The sequence below is a fragment of the Sciurus carolinensis genome, chromosome 1 (assembly GCF_902686445.1).
Source record: "Sciurus carolinensis chromosome 1, mSciCar1.2, whole genome shotgun sequence".
Lineage (NCBI taxonomy): Eukaryota > Metazoa > Chordata > Mammalia > Rodentia > Sciuridae > Sciurus > Sciurus carolinensis.
In genome coordinates, this window is record NC_062213.1 from 38,664,236 (window position 1) to 38,680,438 (window position 16,203).

General features: G+C 38.0%; 2 protein-coding genes across 7 annotated transcripts in view; one reads left to right on the forward strand and one right to left on the reverse strand.

The window, feature by feature from the left end:
• Positions 1-2,081: 2,081 nt before the first annotated feature.
• On the forward strand, positions 2,082-12,938 carry LOC124984069 (cytochrome c oxidase subunit 6C). 3 transcript variants are annotated; one of them, XM_047551836.1, is made up of 4 exons: positions 2,082-2,218; positions 3,174-3,300; positions 8,006-8,133; positions 12,822-12,938. In XM_047551836.1, exons 2-3 carry the CDS (start codon positions 3,187-3,189, stop codon positions 8,117-8,119), a joined length of 228 nt encoding a protein of 75 aa, XP_047407792.1. In that variant the 5' UTR covers positions 2,082-2,218; positions 3,174-3,186; the 3' UTR covers positions 8,120-8,133; positions 12,822-12,938. The 3 variants fall into 3 exon arrangements, with proteins under 3 accessions (XP_047407792.1, XP_047407794.1, XP_047407793.1); XM_047551838.1 differs by having other exon boundaries at positions 2,117-2,218; positions 3,179-3,300; XM_047551837.1 differs by lacking the exon at positions 2,082-2,218 and adding an exon at positions 3,038-3,088.
• A 726-nt stretch (positions 12,939-13,664) lies between these two features.
• Vps13b (vacuolar protein sorting 13 homolog B) overlaps positions 13,665-16,203 on the reverse strand; it is an 829,431-nt gene continuing 826,892 nt past the window's right edge. For all 4 annotated transcript variants that reach the window (XM_047551787.1, XM_047551802.1, XM_047551778.1 and 1 more), the window contains exon 62: positions 13,665-15,244. In XM_047551787.1, coding sequence (XP_047407743.1) covers positions 14,996-15,244 — 249 coding nt within the window. In that variant the 3' untranslated portion in view covers positions 13,665-14,995. The remainder of the gene's footprint in view (positions 15,245-16,203) is intronic.

Consider the following 16,203-nt stretch of genomic DNA (forward strand, 5'->3'; position numbering starts at 1 on the left):
GTGGAGATCAGGGACTTAAAGGCAAGTCATGAACAGAATTCACAGATACCATCTCCCTCTGCTCACCCCCTCCAGCAATCAAGTTCTTTTGAAGTGTTGACTTCAGTCACTTACTATGGATTTATTGTGATTGGTCCTGGACTTCCCTACTCAACCAGTGCCCCTAACCAGCCTCTCTACTCCATCCAGGCTAGGCTCTGTGCCTTGAGTTTTGTCTTGGCCACATTCTTCCAAATAATATTGTCTTTCCTACTTCTCCACTTTTCCAGACCTCTCCATTAGACTGAGACTGTTTTGCTTCTGTCTTCCATATCTTCTCTGAAGTTTTTGCTGATGGTTTCAACACACAGAAAAATCCTAGTGAATGCTCAAATGCATTGCTCATTCTCTGGTCAGTGGGGATGGAAAGGGAGTGAGAACAAGTGAACTCCTGGACAGATATCATGTCATAGGGAGAAGTTCCAAGAAGTTCTCGGAAAGGGGGTTAACTTGATGCAGGGCAACTGGGGTCCTTGGGGTACATGAAGGAAAAGAATTTCAGTACATGCCAATCAGAGGCATGGACAGATTTATTTAGGAAAGCAGATACACATTCAAGGGAAAATGCTGGCTCTCTCAAAAGAGAAACACATTTTGGGGGTTCCCAGCTCTTCCTTTAAAGGAGTGTGGGAGAAGGTATGTGGGAATTACAAGGTCCTGGTGACTCTTATGGTCCTTTAGGCTTGGGGGTCTCCATTATGTGATCAATAGATAATGCTGGGAAGACTTCCAAATAATAGATTTGTTAAAATATTATATCTCTCTTTACTTAATCTATTAACTGGTGGACTAATTAACAGCATCCAAGGTAATTTTCATAAGTGAATAATTTTATGGTAAGATTTATAGACTTCTCAAAAATTTGGTAGTAACAGGACAGGGAGAAGAAATTAAGGAGTGACAAAACTGAAAAAGTAAGTAGAACTTTAAATTAATATTATATTTTCTTGTCCTCCCTTTTGTCTTCTCCTCCTATTTTTTTCTGTCCTACCTCAGGTAGGCCCTCAGGGTCCTGAACAATGTTGCTGAGGCCCATACCTATTCTGACTCTTAATGAGTATCTTTCTGCATATAACGGGAAGTTTTCACTCCTTTTAACTTTCAGAGTGTCTGTTGAGGACAAAGACTCTGTAACAATGCACCTCCTTGCACCTGTCCTCCTGTAAAGCAGAGCTGAGCATTAATAGGTATATAACCAAAATATGTTGAATCAGTATCATGTGACTTTACTGGGGATTGAACTCAGGGGCACTCAATCACTGAGCCCTATTTTGTATTTTATTCAGAGACAGAGTCTCATGGAGTTGCTTAGCAAACTGATGTTACTGAGGCTGGCTCTGAACTTACAATCCTCCTGCCTCAGCCTTCCAAGCTGCTGGGATTACAGGTGTGTGCCACCACACCTGGCAATGTCATGTGATTTTTAAGTGTCAGTGTATCTTCCACAGTGCTTGCTCAGTTGACTTAAATCATGCTTTTCAAATAGAGGTCATTTCAATAATAACAAGTCAGCACAAATACCTTCCTCTTCTACACCACTTTCTAGGAGCTTCTAGTTGCCTGCCTTAAAAACGCTCGTCTTTTATTAACAATCCAACACAAATACCCCTTTCATTAAAACTTGCTCAGCTTTGACAACCTTCCAAAATTGCTTCTGTGGTAGATGGCCACATGTCTGTGTTCCTTCTCACTGCAGGGGATTGGTATTAATCTGTTTATGTCTGTCTCATCTGTTAGACTGTGAGTTCCTGGAAGTCGTCTCTTTACCCAAACCAAGCGATTATTCACGTAAAGGTAGTCATAAAGTGTTGGTTTGCACATGCTTTAAGCAATTGTTTGGCCTGGGTTAATCTATACTCCATTTGCAGGGTACATTTTTTTTTCACATATTAAATATCTTTGAATTCCTTAATAAGTTTATAACAACTCTATATGAGTAAGATTACCATTTCTAATTTACCAAGCAAACTGTCTCAGGAGGTCAATAGTTTCAAGGTTGCACAGTGTAGAATCTGAACCCATCTATGATTCCGCAGTGAACGGCTGGAGGCGCACTAAAGGTCTTTTGGACCCTTTGGGTTCCCGTCGCTGCAGCCGCTCCGGGCACTCTCCTTCTGCGCCTGCGCGCTGCGGGACACCGTCCATTTCTCCATCTACCGGGAAGGACGTTGGTGTGGAGGTGAGTTGGGGTACTCTTTGAGGCCTGCGTTCGGGTTCAAAGACTGCCGCTTCCCGCTCTCTGTCGGCCTGGGAGTTGAGTCGTGAACTCCAAGCCTTAGCCGCGGTGGAGCCCCGGACTTCTGTCCCACGTCGCCCTCCGCACGTCCCCGCGGTGGCCTTAGGCGGGCGGCGGGCTGCCGGGGTGGGTGCAGGCGGCTCCCCCGAAGCGCTGGGACTGGCAGGCAGGGACTCCTCAAGAAGCCAGCGGGCTTCGGAGCCGGTCGGCGGGGCCCGGGTCCCGCTACGTTTCCCCCCGTCAGTGTGACCTTGGTTAGGTCATTTGGCCTATCGGGCCCCGGCGTCTCCCTGGTGAACAGGGGATGGGGGGTTCTTCCCCAGGCGGCTGCAAGGTTTGAGGTCGACGCAGGTGTTTGCCGGGTAGCCTGGTTTGAGATTAGAGTTGGGCGACTGAGGAAGGTCACTGGACTGTCACGGAGGGAAGGATGAGCCGCATTAGCCGCTGGGGCCCAGGCGCCTGGCGGCCCTCAGACCCCAGGAGCCTGGGCGCCGTGGGGAGCGCGGGCCGCCGGGGCCGCGGTCCCGCCTGCGTTGTAGTCGCTCCCGGTGTGTTACCCACCTCCCTGTCTCATGGAGTTGTCGCGAAAAAAAGTTGTGAGGGCAAATGCTGTAAGTATATTTGCACGTGTAATTACCACGAGAGCTACTGCAAGTCTTTGTGGTTGCGAGAGATTTTTAGTTGTAGACTTTGATCAGCGGTTTCTGGGTGTGCCGTAATCACCGCGTTTATTTGGGGTATGGAACTGTTCAGCAGGCTGACACCAGACTTCTTGGGCTTTGAGGGAGGAGTCGGCCCATGGTTGACCTTTGCGTGAGTACTAGAGTAGCATGCGTGAGAGTTCTTCGGGTGTCCTACTCCGTTCTAAAGGTTTTCCCCCTTTATTTTACCTGTGAAGGACAGGCGCTGCCATGGCTTCCGGCGCTTTGACTAAACCTCAGATGCGGGGGCTTCTGGCCAAGCGTCTGCGGTTTCACATCGTAGGGGCATTCACGGTTGCCCTGGGGGTTGCAGCTCTCTATAAGGTACGTATGTTTGTTTTTTGCTTTGTGTTTAAAGTCTTAAACTGTGTTTTTAGTTTAAAATTTTAAGAGTCTTTTATTTAAATGAACTCTCTTTACGGTGTTCCCTCACTAGCCTTCCCTGCATTTACTTCATTATGACAGGAACTACCTCCTGCTCTCCAGATAGTTTGTCCTTGATCTTCAGATGCAGCTGTGTTCTTTTGCCAGGACTGCCATAACAAAGAATCACAGACATAGGGATTTAAACAACAGAAATTTATTTTTTCATGGTTCTGAAGACCAGAAATCTGTGGGAAGGGTTGACGTGTTCTTAGGCCTTTTTCCTTGCCAAATTAAATGGCTGTGTTCTCTATCTTCACATGGTTCTCTGTGTGGGCACATGACTGGGTTAATTTCCTCTTATAAAGACAACAATCATACTGGGTTAGGACTCATCCTAATGTAGACCTTGTTCTTAACAGTTATCTCATTAAAGTCCTTTTTTCCAAATAGGTTCTATTCTGAGGTATTGCAGTTTAGGACTTCAATATATGAATTTTTGGAGACCACAGCCCCAAAAAGGCAGTAGTTCTGCTTGGCACCTTAAAGAATTGTCATTTACATCTTAATGCTGGGCCTTGGTGGATTTTAACATTTATACATTTGTTGTTATCAAAGGTTGTATATTTATATCTCCTTTTTATAAAAATGTTTATGATAATACGTGTTTATCATTAAGTAGTCCATGAGAGAATCAGATTTTATAATTCCTCCTACTAATCATTTTTGGTTTAGTATCTGTTTACTAGGCTCTGAGCCTCATTAAGGCAGGCGCCATGTCATTTATTTATTTATTTGTTTATTTTTTTTTACTGTGTCATCCCAGTGTCAGGTGCCTTACACACAAATAGTTGCCTAGAAGTATCTATTGAATAGGAGGCAGTATCTGAAATTCAATACAGTGTTACATAATGTGGAGTTACAGGTGCATTGGAGGATCCAAAAAAAAAAAAAAATATATATATATATATATATGTATATATATGATTCATCCTCTGTCTTTAAGAACTTAAGAGGTATATTGGGGAGGTTAGGGTTAAAAAAAATTAGAAGATATTGCAAGATAGGACATAAGTGAAAGAATGTGGTTTTAGGGGGAGGATATTATGTGCCATTCTTTATTCAAGGAAGTGGAATTTGAGCGTTGAAAGTTAGGGAGAACTTGGAGAGTAAAGAGGAAGGGTAAACACTGAACAAAAGCACTAAGTGGACCTTTGCCTTGGGATCCTTTGAGGAGACAAGCACAAGAAATAAATCCTTTGCTTAGTCCTTGAGATCCCTGTTGCTTGGTACATAGTGGGCACAAAATAAGCATTGGTGGGAAAAGGGATAGATACAAAAGAAAGCAAGATGGGGACTTATTTTTGGCTCTGTCATAATAGTTATTATCAAAGTTGTGACCTTTATAAATAATTGTATAGCTTCTTGCTACTTCTAACTTGTAACCCCAGTGTTTAGTGAGTTTCAGACTTTTTACCTCCAGTGAGAAATACATATATACATTTTTGCATTTTGATTTAGTTAACACATATTTTATACACATGGGTGGAAAGTTTGTTTACGTACATATAACTGGAACAGTTTGCAGCAAAATTGTATGTGCTGCACTTTTAATATTTTCTATTCATTTTTTTTGAAGTGATGACTAACCTTCTAAATTGGTTTCAAGTTCTATTGATGGATTGTGGATAATTTGAAATAAACTCATCCAAAGGCTGATACTAAAACTTACTTTTGATTCTAAAACCTTTGCCATTTTTCCCTTTTTTCCTTTCCATTGTCCTCCCCAATCACTTGTAGTACATTCCACTGGGAGTCTTTAGACCTATTTGCTGTTACCCAGTGCTGCTTTCTCCCATGATTATGAGCATGCCAGGAATATTTTTTATCTCATTGGCAAATTCATGTTTGTCTTTCAAGGCCCTCTCAAATGTTTTCTTTGTGGAGCAGTGTGCACCCTATTCCTCTTGTGAGGTTGGTTGTACTCTCCTGGGTTCTCGCTCATTTCATACCAGACATGTATTTTCTGTTAAATTTTATTTCCTACCTTTACTCTAAATAGCTGGGATCCTGCCAGACTCATGGGCTGTCTTCTGTGATGAAAAGTCAGAAGTGCTTTGTAATGAAGCAGAGTGTTTATGTATAATTAGCTAGTGATGTTTGTTTAGAGGGAAAGTTCCCAGAACATTGAGGAACTAAAGAATAAGACAGGAGCTTTGGTTGTCTTAGTTGCTGATCTTCTTCATTTCCCCCTTCCCCATTAGTGTTTGTGCTTTTGAAGACTTAATGTTTTCATTTTACAGGTTTTGGACTGTGTTCACAGTTTCAGTCAGCTTCTGTGTGTGTTACATGGATTACTATCCAGCAAATCATTTTTGGATGTTAGTGTGCTCTAAAACTTAATTCATGAATATTAGTTAGATTTTAAGAGATAAATGAACAGCATTTACATCAAATGTGGAATTTCCTCAAGGTTCACTAATTACTATCATAAATTAGGCTTTTTCTAAATCTTCTTGTATTGATAATTTTATAAAGTTACTCATGACCTGGAGGACCTAAATTGATAATTTCATTTCATTTCTTTTTTGAAGTCCAAATTTTTCAGAGTTAAAAGAAACTTACCATTTGAAATATTACAGACAAAATAATTTAGATGAGGTTATAAAATCACTTTGCTTCCATCTTGGGTTCACTAATTGAGCCTATTATTACTTTCTCTCTGCCTTGATGTTCCAAAAAATGTCTAATGAAAAATATTTTTCTTCTAACAAATTGTGGTTGCCTTGTATAGTATGTTAGGACTCTCCAGAGAAACAGAATCAGTAGAGGGTGTGTGTGTGTGTGTGTGTATGTGTGGCAGACTCACCAGCTGCCATCTACAAGTTGGAGATCCAGAAAAGCTGATAATATGTGTAATCCAGTCCAAGTCTTAAAGGACTGAGAATTAGGGAAACTAATGTTGTACCTCCTAGTCCCAGTACAAATGCCTTGCGGGCAAAGAGGTTGCTTCTAGCCTGCCTTGCGGGCAGAGAGGTTGCTGTTGGCTTAAGTCCCAGAGTCTGAAGGCCAGGAGCACTGATGTCTGAGGGCAAAAGATGGATATGTCAGCTTGAGAAGAGAGAATTTGTTCTTTGCCATTTTGTTCTATTTAGGCCCACAATGGATTACACCCTCCCACATTGGTGAGGTTGGGTCTTTTTTAATCTCTTTCCAAAATACCCTCATAGATATATCTAGAAATAATATTTTATCATCTGTATTTGAATATTTCTTAACCCTGTCAAGTTTATGCATAAAATTAGACACCATATGTAATGATGGACCCCAGCAGACTTCCTTTCAGATGTATTTCTGTAGCACTTTGACTGAAGTGGAATGACACTTGAATTTTTTTCTGGTTTTTATATGCAGGCTTAGATTTGAATTTGGATTATAACCCACACATTGAAATCCAATAAGCAGCATTTTGTGGAGAATAAAATTTTTGCTATATGGTAGACATGGGTTTGAATCCTGATCCAGCTCCTAGCCAGCTAGTGCCTCTTTCTAGACCTTGATCAAGTCCACATTGCTCTCTTGAATTGTCATTTATTTTTTCTCCATTTCTGTCTCCCCTTTGTATAAGAGACTACAAAATAACAACAAAATGAAGACCCCTCCATCCAATCCTTTTCCTGCAGTTTTAGCAGCATCAAGGCTATCTTTTTCTCAAAGTGATCAGTGGACATCATCTTGGGTCCATTCCTTCATTTGTAAAATAAGACAGTGCTTATTCTTAGAGTTTGTTTTTTTTATTAGTGCACATTAATTATACAGAATATATTTCCTTGTGGCATATTAGTATTTGTGAAACCTACCTACCTATTACCTGCTCTGCCTCCTTCCCCTGTCCCCCTTCCTCATCTCTAATAGTCTCCCTTCTTCTTTCAAACACTTATGTGGTGGGCTGGGACTATGACTCAGTGGTAGAGTGCTTACCTAGCACGTGTGAGACACTGGGTTCGATTCTCTGCACCACATGCAAAAATAAATAAAGATATTGTGTCTGTCTACAACCAAAAATATTTGTTAAAAAAAAAACTTGTGTTGTTGAAGTATAAATCATCTCAAACTATTCTTGCTAGATAAGAGTTTCCTGTGCCTTTTAGAGGCAGGTGGTTACCACATCAATTTCAGACTCCTTTGAAATTCAATGTGGCTTAAATTGAAGTAGAATATTGTTGTGTGTCTCAGCTGTGGGGATACGTAGGCTTGCTGGACAGAGGCTATTTATCTGCTCTCAAACACCTTTTAGCATTTTGGCCATCACCCTCTGACTCTTGCCAGTCCGCACTTATTTCTCACCAAACACATATACAAATCACATTTACATAACTCATCCAGGGGAAGGTACAATCTGTTCCTAGGAAGTGGGGTTGAGTCTTTTTTGCTGTGTAGTTTTCATGAAACTACTTTTTCTTCATTGCATCTGGGTCACCTCTCCTATTCCTTACCTTTTGAATTGTAGGGTTCAAATCCCATTAAGTCCCAAGCTTTCAATTCTCTGTAGGACAGTAGGACATAATGGGTTAAAGAGTGAACACAAATATGTTCTAATTCACCTTTTCTTTAGATATTTTTAATAATTTGAATAATACATTAAAGGACTGTGTTACTTTTTTAGTTTGGTGTGGCTGAACCAAGAAAGAAGGCATATGCAGATTTCTACAGAAATTATGATTCCATGAAAGATTTTGAGGAGATGAGGAGGGCTGGCATCTTTCAGAGTGCTAAGTGATTTTGGATATAAAGGTAATGCCATTTTTTTTTGAAGTTGCTTTTTCAAAAATGATTTGAACTGTGGTAAAATGCAATAAAATAAAATTTCATCTCAATCATTTGTAATTTTATAGTTCAGTAGTATTAGCTACTGTACATTCACATTATTGCGCAGTCTCCAGAACTCTTTCTTCTTGTAAAACTGATGCTGTCTTCCCTTTAAACAACTCCATTTTCCTGTGGCCCTGGCATCCTCTACTTTACTTTCTGAATTTGATCACTTCAGATATTCATATAAGTAGAATCATACAGTATTTATCTTTTGTGACTGGCTTATTTTACTTAGTATAATATTCTTGGTGTTTATTCATGTGTAGCATGTGTCCTTTTTAAGGTGGAACAGTATTCCATTGTATACTACATTTTGTTTATCCATTTATCAGTAGACACTTAGCTTGTGTTCACCTTTTGGTTGTTGTGAATAACTACTGCAAACATAGGTGTTAAAAATCTCTCTTCAGGGTCCTCTTTACAGTTCTTTTTGAATATGTACTCGGAAATGGAATTTCTGAATCATATAATGATTTTGTTGTGAAGTTTTTAAGAAATTGCCATACTGTATTCCACAGTGGCTGCACCATTTTATATTCCCACCAACAGTGCACAAATGTCCAGTTTCTCCACATCCTCACCAACACTTGTTACTCATTAATTTTTTGGTAGTAGCCATCCTGATGTGGGTGGGATATCTCATAGTGGTTTTGATAGACATTTCCCTAATGATTTGACATGTTGAGTATCATTTCATGTACTTATTGGTCACTTGTTTATCCTTGTTGGGTATATTGGAGATTTTGAAAATTCATTTTTCTCATATTTGAATTTGGTTGTTTTTTTGTTGAGTTCTGGGAGTTCTTTTTACATTCTGGATATTAACTCCTTATCAGATATCATTGATTTGTATTTATTTTCTCCTATTTCATAAGTTACCTTTCACTCTGAGGATTGCATCCTTTGCAGAGATTTTAAATTTTGATGTCCAAAATAAGAATTTTATTATTTCAGTGCTTACATTTTAGGTCTTTGATCCTTTTTTGTTGTTTTTTTAAACTTTGTGTATGTGGTGCTAAGAGATTGAACCCAGGGCCTTGCTACCTCCTAGACTTCTTTGATCTATTTTGAGTTAATTTTTGTATATGGTATAGAGATATAACTTGATTCTTTTGCATGTGGATGTCATGTTAAAATTATCTTCTCCAGGGATGGAGTTGTAGCTCAGTGGTAGAGCACTTGCCTAGCACATGTGAGGCACTGGGTTTGAACCTCAGCACCATATAAAAAAATAAAGGTATTGGGTCCATCTACAACTAAAAATATTTCTAAAAAATGTTTGTCTTCTCCCCACAAATGGTCTTGGCATCCTTGTAGAAAATCATTTGTCCACATATTCCAGAGTTTGTTTCTGGGTTGTCTATTTTGTTCCATTGCCCTGTATGCCTGTCTTCTTGTCATTACTACACTATTTTCATTACTATAGCTTTGTAGTTAGTTTTGAAACCAGGAAATGTGAGTTCTGTTTTTTTCCCCCAAGATTGTTTTAGCTATTTGGAGTTCTTTTGACAGTCTCTGTGAATTTTAGGAAGGCTTTTTCTATTTTTTGCCAAAAAATGCTGTTGGGATTTCGATTGGGATTGCATTAAATCTGTAGATTGCTTTGGTTAGTATGGACGTCTTTACAATCTTAAGTTTTGCAGTCCATGAATATGGGATTGTCTTATTTCTGTCTTTAATTTCTTTTTAGTAGTGCTTTGTAGTTTTCTGTGTAAGTCTTTCATGTTTTGGTAAAGTTTAGTTTTGTTTTATTCTTTCTGATGCTATTGTAAATAAGATTATTTTCTTTGAAATGTTCATGTTAGTGTAGAAAAACAACTGATTTTTTTGTATTTATATCATATCCAGCAACGTTGATGAATTTGCTTATTCTAACAAGTTTATTTTTTGTGTGGAATCCTTAGGTTTTCTACAGACAAGATCATGTTACTTGGAGGGATAAATTTCTCCTTTCAATTTCTGGATGTCTCTTCTTTTTGTTGCCTAATTTTTTGGACTAGGACTTTGGGGGTACATATGATATTGAATAGATTGTATATGACTTAATATTAAGGTACATAATTTCTGTACCTAATTTGCTGAGTGTTTATATCAGTAAAAGGTTTGGGATTTTATCAGATTATTTTTTCTGCATCTATTGATCATGTGATTTAAAAAAAAAAAAACCTTTCATTTTGTTACTGTGATATATCACTTTTATGAATTTGTTGACTCTTGCTTGCATTCCAGGAATAAATCTCTTTGCCCTCAGGTGTAATCCTTTCAATGTGCTATTGAATTTGGTTTGCTTGTGTTTCATTGGGAATTTTTGCATCAGTATTAATGCAGTTGGCCTATAATTCCCTTGTTTTTGTTTGGCTTAAGTATGAAAGTATTTTATTGTTCTTATTTCTGGAAGAGGATTGGCGTTAATTCTTTAAATGTTTGATTTTTTTAATTGAATTATTATATTTTTTCAACTTCAGAATTTTTTTGTAATTCATTGTTTTCATTTTGTTTACCTGTTGTTTTCCTGATTTTTATTTATCTCCTCATGTTCTTCAGACTTACTGAATGTATTAATTGTTTTTAAGTTTTTGTCAAGCCAGAAGTCAGTGTTTCTTTGTGGTTTGTGGAGATAATTTTGTTTGTTTGGGCCATATTTCCCTGTTTCTTTGTGTGCCTTATAATCTTTTGTTGTAGTTTGGGCATTTGAAAAAACAGCTATCTCTCACCCTGCGGACTGGCTGCATGTGGGAGAAGACTTTCACTAATCATACAGCCTTAGAGTCCTCTTTTTTTCCTAAGAATGTATCTACCTAGTACCTATGCATGTGCTTTTTTGTTAGTTTCCCTATATACACAATTACTCTTAAGTTTTTCTTAACTTTCCTAAAAGTTTCAGTTCTGCTTCCTGTTGGAACTCTGGTTATTTTCTGTCTGTTCTTTCTTGCCCCGAATCCTCCTGAAGCTCTCTCATGCCAAGGCATTCACCATTGCTTTCATTTGTTTCCAACCTGATATTCAGACTGTGCCACTAATTCCCATCAGTGCTTCAAGTCAGGCACGACAGAATCCATTTCCTTGGGCAGGCACCAGATGAGCCAGCATGTTGTAATAAGCAAGTTGCATTTTTTGTCTTCTATCCCAAGGAGAAACCAGGAATTGGGTAGTTTCCTTCAGATCACACTGCACTGCCTGAAGAGGGGTTAGGACAAGAACAAGCAAAAATGTCACAAAATTTCCAATTTTGAGTGGTTTTCTTCTTGGTTAGTTGTTCATTTGGTTGCTGTAGCTTAACTGGTTTCTGGAGTTATTACATATGTAGTTGACATAGGAAGTTCCTTTTTATGTTCAAAATCATTTAAAAGGTTTTGTTATTATTAACTGATAGATTGGCATTAGGAAAATAACTTTTTAGAAGTGACTTTTCAAAAAAAAGCAGTATTTTAGACTTTTTGTTGTTGTTGTTTAAGTGTTTAAGTACTGGGAATTGAACCCAGGGATGTTCTACCACTGAGTTACATCCCCAGCCAGCCACATATTTCTACACATACACACATACATACTTATTTTTTAAGTTTACTTATTTAAAATTTTGACAGATCTTGCTAAATAGCAGAAGCCTGGAACTTGTAATTCTCCTGCCTTAGTCTCCAAAATTGCTGGGATTATAGGCATCTGCCACTGAGCCTCACTAGATACCTTTTATAGTTTGTTGGATGGGTGTGCACAGCTGATTTGCTTGTTTTTTTGTAGATTCTGATTTGGCCTGTCAAATCCATGAGGTCCTTATATCTCTTGTGTGAATTAAGATTCTACATCTAAAAGTGAACTGACTGGTGTGCTGATGCAAGGATGTAATACCTGTTGATATTGTTAAGTGTGATATGTACTATGAGTGACTTTTGCCTTATACATATGATTTGATTCTGCAACATTTTCTAGTTGTTATGGAAAGTTCTGAAATGAAGAAAATGTACTAAGATGTGCTATTAAATTATGTAATAGAAAATTAAGAATGTTTTATTTAAGGGATGACCTGTTATAAGTCTTGCATATGGAGAAAGACTGAAGAAAAAGATCCACAAAAATATTAACAGATGTGTTTATAATTCTTAACATTGCTATTTGAACTTTGAAATTTTCAGATTTTCCACAGTAGGTATGTAACTCATAATCAGATATTAGGCTAATTTTTATATATGTTAGATTTTTTTTATCCCTTTTCATAAGAAGGTGATTGTTCTAAAACTACCAAGAAGAAAGATTTGGAAACAAAACAATTTGGAAATGATGAGTTCTTTTATAATAACAGGTATAGATATGAGAGGGAATTGGGGAGGGGCTAGACTTCAGTGGGGGGAGGCAGAATGTGTTAAATGAAAGCATAAAGCAAGAGTAAGATATGTTAGGTCCAAAATGGAAAAGAGGCTAGTGGTTAGGCCAAGCAACTTGGTGGGAAAAATGAACCTAGAGCTCAGGCAGCCTAAGGCTTCTCCTAGGGTTGAAGGTGAGCAGTGAACATGTAGTAAGGACTACTAATAAGAACAGACCTCAGTTAATGTCAAAAGGTAGTGAATATTAAGAGAATATTTGTTATTAACTATTTTCTTTCTCTCTCTCCACAGAATTTCTTTGGATTGAGGTCCTTAGAAGTTTGTACTGATTTGGCCTCCTGAACTATAAAACATGAATACGTGGGATAAGGAATAGTTTTTCTTGGTAAATAAACAACTAAAAAATACTGTGGACAGTGTTTGCTCAATTCTTATTGATAACTTTGGGCACTTAAAAACATCGTAATTGTTTGGAAACTTTTAACTCCGTTTATGAACCTTATGAAGATAACTTGATTTCAGTATTTCTTACAATTTTTGTTGTTTTTATACATCTTTAATTGCTCTGATGTTTTGTCTATTTCACTGAGATATACTACTCCCAGGTACAGTTACCTGGTCCTGGCCTTGAAAGGGTCTCCAAGAGTCCATATAAAATTTCTGTATTGTGGACTCTAAGATTTTATTGGAAGAACTATGTCTCGTCTGTCTGTGGACATTGTCACTACTAGGTACCCCTGCCACCATAAAAGGTGATAACCAAGAAATACTCAGTATTGTTTTGTTAAAGCACTAACCATGTGTATATGGGACTGTGTATCTTAATACAGAAATTCATTTTACTTGAGTAATGTGTTAATAACTAAACAGTGTTAACTTTTTTCAGAGGAATTCTTACAACCTCTTCTTTGCTTGTGATGAAAGTAACACTATACAGCACTTTGAGAGTTACATTTATTTTATCCAAAGCTAGTTTTAATCATGAATTGTCACTTCGTTAGATAACAAAAACTGTATCTTACCCTTTTGAACTCATGCAAAATTGAGTCCCACTGATGTAACCTGTATTAAACTCAGATGGTATTAATGAAAAACTTCATTGTAAAAACCCCTGGTAAACAACAGATGTTTATATATGGCCCGTAATTCAAGGACACCTTTTATTTTTAACAACTTTATATAACAATTCTTAGCAGTATGCAAAATTACCGTAAAACATACAAGAATTGGTACATACTTACATTTCTAAAAATAGTTATTCTTGAGGTTGACAAAACTGTCACTTTCCTAAGTGAGTATACATAACAAACTGAGGAGCTGTTTTTCATATACAACCTGAATTGTCCATTAACAGTTTTGCTTTCCAGGAACAGTGATGTAGTGGTGACTTATGCCTAACAACCTGTGAGAGTTCAGTCAAAGATCAGTGGGCCTTTGAAGTTGCATTTTAGCATTTCACAGTTGTAGCAACAAGTTATAGGCCCAAGCTTGAAAGTAATCGAGTTTAATTAATTGGACCACGAGACAGATATTTACTGAACATTAAGTTATTTGCTGACTCAAGACCTGAGTCAAATCCACTCTTAGATGCTAACAGAAATTTAGCAATGTCTTCATGCTTTATCAAGTCACTCAGCAAAATAAACTATCTGGACTGATGTCATTGCTAGTATTAATGTTGGGGTTCTTGGCTCCCCTCCCAGGAGTTCCTAGTATGTTTGTAGAACTAAAGAAACTCACCTGAGTACTTCAGGTGTGTTTTTAATGGGTAGACACATAACGATTTACTTTTTAGCTCATCTATTGAACACAAGTGGGAAGAACATTTTTCTAAAATGGACAGTCATAAGACTGTTTTATAAAATTCAGTGAAATGCAAACTTTGAAGGGAATATACATAGTGGCTTTCACTAAAGGAATTTCACTGTAGTTAAGCAACACATATAACAAGTTAACCAACAGAGTTCTAAGCAATTCATGTCATTTAAAGAATCTAAACCTTTGCAGAAAAGGAGTTATTAGGCAGAGGTGGTATCTCAGTCCCCCTAAAACAGACGGAACTGGGAATGAAGTTTTAACTCTGGCTCTACATTCTAAGGCCTAACCATATTTTGCTGTAGAGCAGAGAATTAACAGATCCAAATTATAGTGGAAATTTTAGCAAATGGCATTGTTTTCCATGTGTGGGGAGAATACGACATATAAAGGATTGTGTTAATCATTGTCTTCAAATGGGAGCGGAACCCTGCCCACCCTTTCCCACCCTTTTATTCCATCTTAAAGTATCTAATTTGTTGTTAGGGAAAAGGAAGCTGAAATAATTATAGAAGTGGCTAGAAAGTTACTATACCTGTAACTATAGAAAAGTGTTGGCCTTGTGTCCACACTGAATGTTAGAACTAACCTCTAGGTTTCTTGTTTCAGAAATAAACTGCACAAGCAATAATCAACTTCTTAGAGGGGATTCAAGGGAACCCTTTCCTTAGGGCTTTATTCTTCACCATGGTAAATTTACTAATGAAGACCTGACCAAAATGTGGGTCAACCAAATAATGGTATGTTTTAACAGTGGAAAGGGGAGGGTCCACAGCCACCACAGGGGATGATGTCTGCATGGAAGAGCAGCTGGGGGCCAGGTGACAGGAGGTCTTTGTGATATAGTCCACGAGTCTGTTGTATTGTTGCTCTGACAGTCTCTCTCGGACTCCATCCACCTGGGTTCCAAAAATAAAGATTCATTAGCTGCCAAACCCTTATGATGAGCTTTCCACAACAAAATTATTCCTTTTCCTTGATGCCTTCTAGGTCATCTAATTAATAAAGCCTTTTTGTCCAAAGCAGTGTTTCCTTTTCTTTTTCCTATGAGATGTGGCGATAACACTATTTCAGCAATATAACAAAAGCTCTGCATGCGAATATTAAGGGACACTTCTTTGAATAAGCATCTGGTGTTGCATAAAGTTCCCATGTTTGAAGTTGACGATTTGATAACATTTTACCCAGTAAGTATTAAAACATCTGTCATTGCTCTTTAACAAGAAGCCCGGGAACAAAGAAGAAAAATGTCTTCCCTGTGCTTTAAATTTAATCAACATTAAACTCAGCATCCTGAAATAAAAGCTCTGCTAACTTGGCTCCTCGAACCTCTTAAGATTAAACCTCTTCAATTTGACAGAAAGTGGGGAAGAGCACCTCGTTCAAACCAGTGGCTCTGGGCAGAGCATTAAGAAAACAAATACCTTTTGAACTGTAACATTTTCTGCTTTTAAAAATACTACGATTTAAAGCCAGAGAAAACAGAAAAGCTGGGCAGAGGAAGGGGAAATTTTTATGGAAAAAAGGGAGGATGCAAAGTACATTTATGGTTCATAAAAGTCTGGCTCATCTTCAGTGGAACTGAGTAGCAGAACTGAGATATACTGAGTTCTTATGTGAGATATTCTGAGAAAGTGCCCATCAAAGGCAGTTGGAGCTGTAAATTCTTCCCATCCTCAAGTCCTGCAGCTATCTAGTGTGTTGATCAAGCACTGGGGGAAGTTTGCAGTGTGAGCCACTGATCTGTGAGAATTAAGTAGCCACTGACCTTGTAGTGGTTTTTACCTACCGAATGTTGGCAAGACACACTGGAAGAATTATAAACAGTTTAACGAGGGCTTTTTCATCCTCCAAGTAG

What these genes read in the sequence shown, in the direction of transcription:
- LOC124984069 (XM_047551836.1), top strand. Translation starts at nt 3,187, where the DNA reads ATGGCTTCCGGCGCTTTGACTAAACCTCAGATGCGGGGGCTTCTGGCC. An exon ending in GGGTTGCAGCTCTCTATAAG is followed by an intron (nt 3,301 to 8,005) that starts GTACGTATGTTT and finishes TTACTTTTTTAG; the next exon opens with TTTGGTGTGGCTGAACCAAG.